Source organism: Etheostoma spectabile, chromosome 15, assembly GCF_008692095.1.
Source record: "Etheostoma spectabile isolate EspeVRDwgs_2016 chromosome 15, UIUC_Espe_1.0, whole genome shotgun sequence".
Lineage (NCBI taxonomy): Eukaryota > Metazoa > Chordata > Actinopteri > Perciformes > Percidae > Etheostoma > Etheostoma spectabile.
In genome coordinates, this window is record NC_045747.1 from 6670894 (window position 1) to 6673423 (window position 2530).

Consider the following 2530-nt stretch of genomic DNA (forward strand, 5'->3'; position numbering starts at 1 on the left):
AAAAAAGATTAGAGATTAAGAGAAAAACACCACTATTGCGTAACAGCCTAGCACAGAGTCTTGGAAAATCTGGATCAGAAAATATAGGAACAATATGTATCATTGGAAATCAATGAGCTGGGTTTTTCATCATATCCAGACGCAAGTCAGACTCAAGAGTTCAAATCCATGTTGAAGATACTCAGCCTAAAAAATAATTAAATTCCCAATGTCCTATACAGTATCACTTTAAGGACTATTGTGTAGGATTTAGTGGCATCTAGTGGTGGAGTTGCAGATTCCCAACAACTCAATACCCCATTCCTTCACCCCACCCTGTTCAAGTGTGTAGGAGAATCTATAGAGGCCTTCACATAAAAAAGTGAAAGGCCCTCTCTAGACCCAGTTTTTGAAACACTTCATTAATAAATGTTTTAAAAACATTGAAGACTATGACCAAATATTATTAATTCACAATTTAAGGAAATATTGCTGTATAAGAAGGTACAGTACAAGAGAGAGCTTACCTTTAATAGAATGATGTCTATCTCTGAATACTTCATCCCATTTACCAAGATAGGTGTCAGTCTATAGGAAGGGGGAAAGATTTGATTGATTATACTAGCTGATCTCATGTACAATCTGATAAGTGGTTGATTCTTTAAATGATCAAAGAATTGAGTGTTTAGTAAAACCTAGAGAAGGTATAACAGAAACTTTTATTGTGAAATTTCTTTTGAAAACACACGACATTGACATGAGGTTTGTGCTGATATTTTATGGCATCTGGCATTATCAACACAGCACACACATTAAATCAACAGTGGTTAATGTGCTACTCACTGCGCCAGGTGTCCAGACAGCATCTCCTTACAGATAGGTTGCTCCGCTAAAGTCAGCCAAAACTCGCACGCCTCCAGAGCCACGTTCTCGTCGGGGTCCTGGGTCCTCTGCAGCATGTACTGTAGGAGATTAGAAAAAGTATGTGCATGAGAGATCAAAAAAATGAATAGACATTGAGACAATATTGCCACCATTAGGCAACTTCTCACACAGGCCTTGACAAATCTGGATCAGAAAATATAGGAACAATAGGTATCATTGTAAATCAATGAGCTGGGTGTTTCATCATGTCCAGATACAAGGCGGACTTTAAAATGCACTTAATTCTAAGTGGAGTGAACTATAAACGTGGTCTAAATGTTCTCCCACATTTAATTGCATTAAAGCGGTCTAAAGCTAAAGCTTACCTGGATGATGCTGTGCATGTGGGGGATGAGGCGGTCAATGCGGACCTCCAGTAACATGACCAGGGCTCGGCAGACGTTCTTTCGAACCTCAGAGTCCTCATCTGCTGCCAGCGCAAACAGGCTCTAGTAGGGGAGAGGAGAAATAACGCAAGACAGACATTTTTTTATAAGTGGGGTATAAGAAACAACTGATTACCAAGAAAACTGGTGGACAAAGAAAAAAAGAAATGACAAAGTTTCCTCCCATCTGCTATTCAAAACAAAGAAATAGTCTTATTTTCCTCAGTGTTCAAAACCCACAGCTCACCTCTATGAAGGTGTCAATGTTTTCCATTAGGGCCTGGGCTCGGCCAATGATAAATTGGTTCACACAGGCGATGGCATGGGACCTGCAGCGACCCACAGGGAAATTGAGCCAGTGCAACATTAACAATTAGGGCAAACAAGATACAAAATGTATGTGAGTCAGTTTAATAAATCTTTACAAAAAAAGCATTTGGCCTGGTTTTGGCCATGTTTTGCTTAAACATTTGAATTAATAATAATAGAATTAATGTATGTTTTGGCTAAAAAAGAAAAAAATATTCCAGTGAGAAGAATATTTCAAATCCTGAATCCTATTGGCAAAAATCTAACTCCTGATTCATAGTGTTAGTGTGAAGTGATAGAAAGGTCAGAAAATCTGGATCAGACAGTATGAATACGAACACCTTCATCGCCAGTCAGATGTTATTATGCATCACACCCAGACAATAAAGACAATCAGAATGAGTCCCTTTCTCTTCTGTACCTAATCTTGGGGCTGCAGTGCTTGAAGAACTGGAGGAATTTTGGTATCATAATGTTGAGGGGCCTGTTCAGAGCATCACTGTCCAGCAGCTCCGACGAGTCCTCGCAGATCTTCTGCAGTGCTCCAAACGAGCCCTGAGACACGGACATACACAGAGAGGCTGTCAAATCAAGCGCAAACATACAGGGACACAGAGGAGAGAGTGAGACTGCATCAGAAAATAAAACCATAGCAAAAGTACTGAGTGAGATGAGACTTGCTAAAATATCTAAAGAAGTCATTGTAGTCACAAGCGCAAATTATTTCTCAAGTCGTTACATTTTCTCACGATGGGTATTTTCTAGGGCTGGGATATATGGAGAAAATCAAATATCACGATATTTTGGACCAAACACCTCTGTATCAATACCGCAACGATATTGTAGCGTTGACTATTGGTGCTTTCACAAAATATTTAGACAATGAGATTTATGATAAGTAATCAGTAATGTGAATATAATGACTAAGTGGG

The 2530-nt window shown here is 39.2% G+C and overlaps 1 protein-coding gene across 2 annotated transcripts in view; it reads right to left on the minus strand.

Moving 5' to 3' along the window:
* LOC116703591 (transportin-2) overlaps window positions 1-2530 on the minus strand; it is a 17063-nt gene that overhangs the window by 10828 nt on the left and 3705 nt on the right. The window contains exons 6-10 of one of the 2 annotated variants that reach the window (XM_032538407.1): window positions 2020-2153; window positions 1537-1618; window positions 1230-1352; window positions 823-941; window positions 507-567 (exon numbers count right to left, since the gene is read on the minus strand). In XM_032538407.1, coding sequence (XP_032394298.1) covers window positions 507-567; window positions 823-941; window positions 1230-1352; window positions 1537-1618; window positions 2020-2153 — 519 coding nt within the window. Of the gene's footprint in view, window positions 1-506; window positions 568-822; window positions 942-1229; window positions 1353-1536; window positions 1619-2019; window positions 2180-2530 lie in introns of both variants that reach the window. The other variant, XM_032538408.1, reaches the window with a different exon arrangement.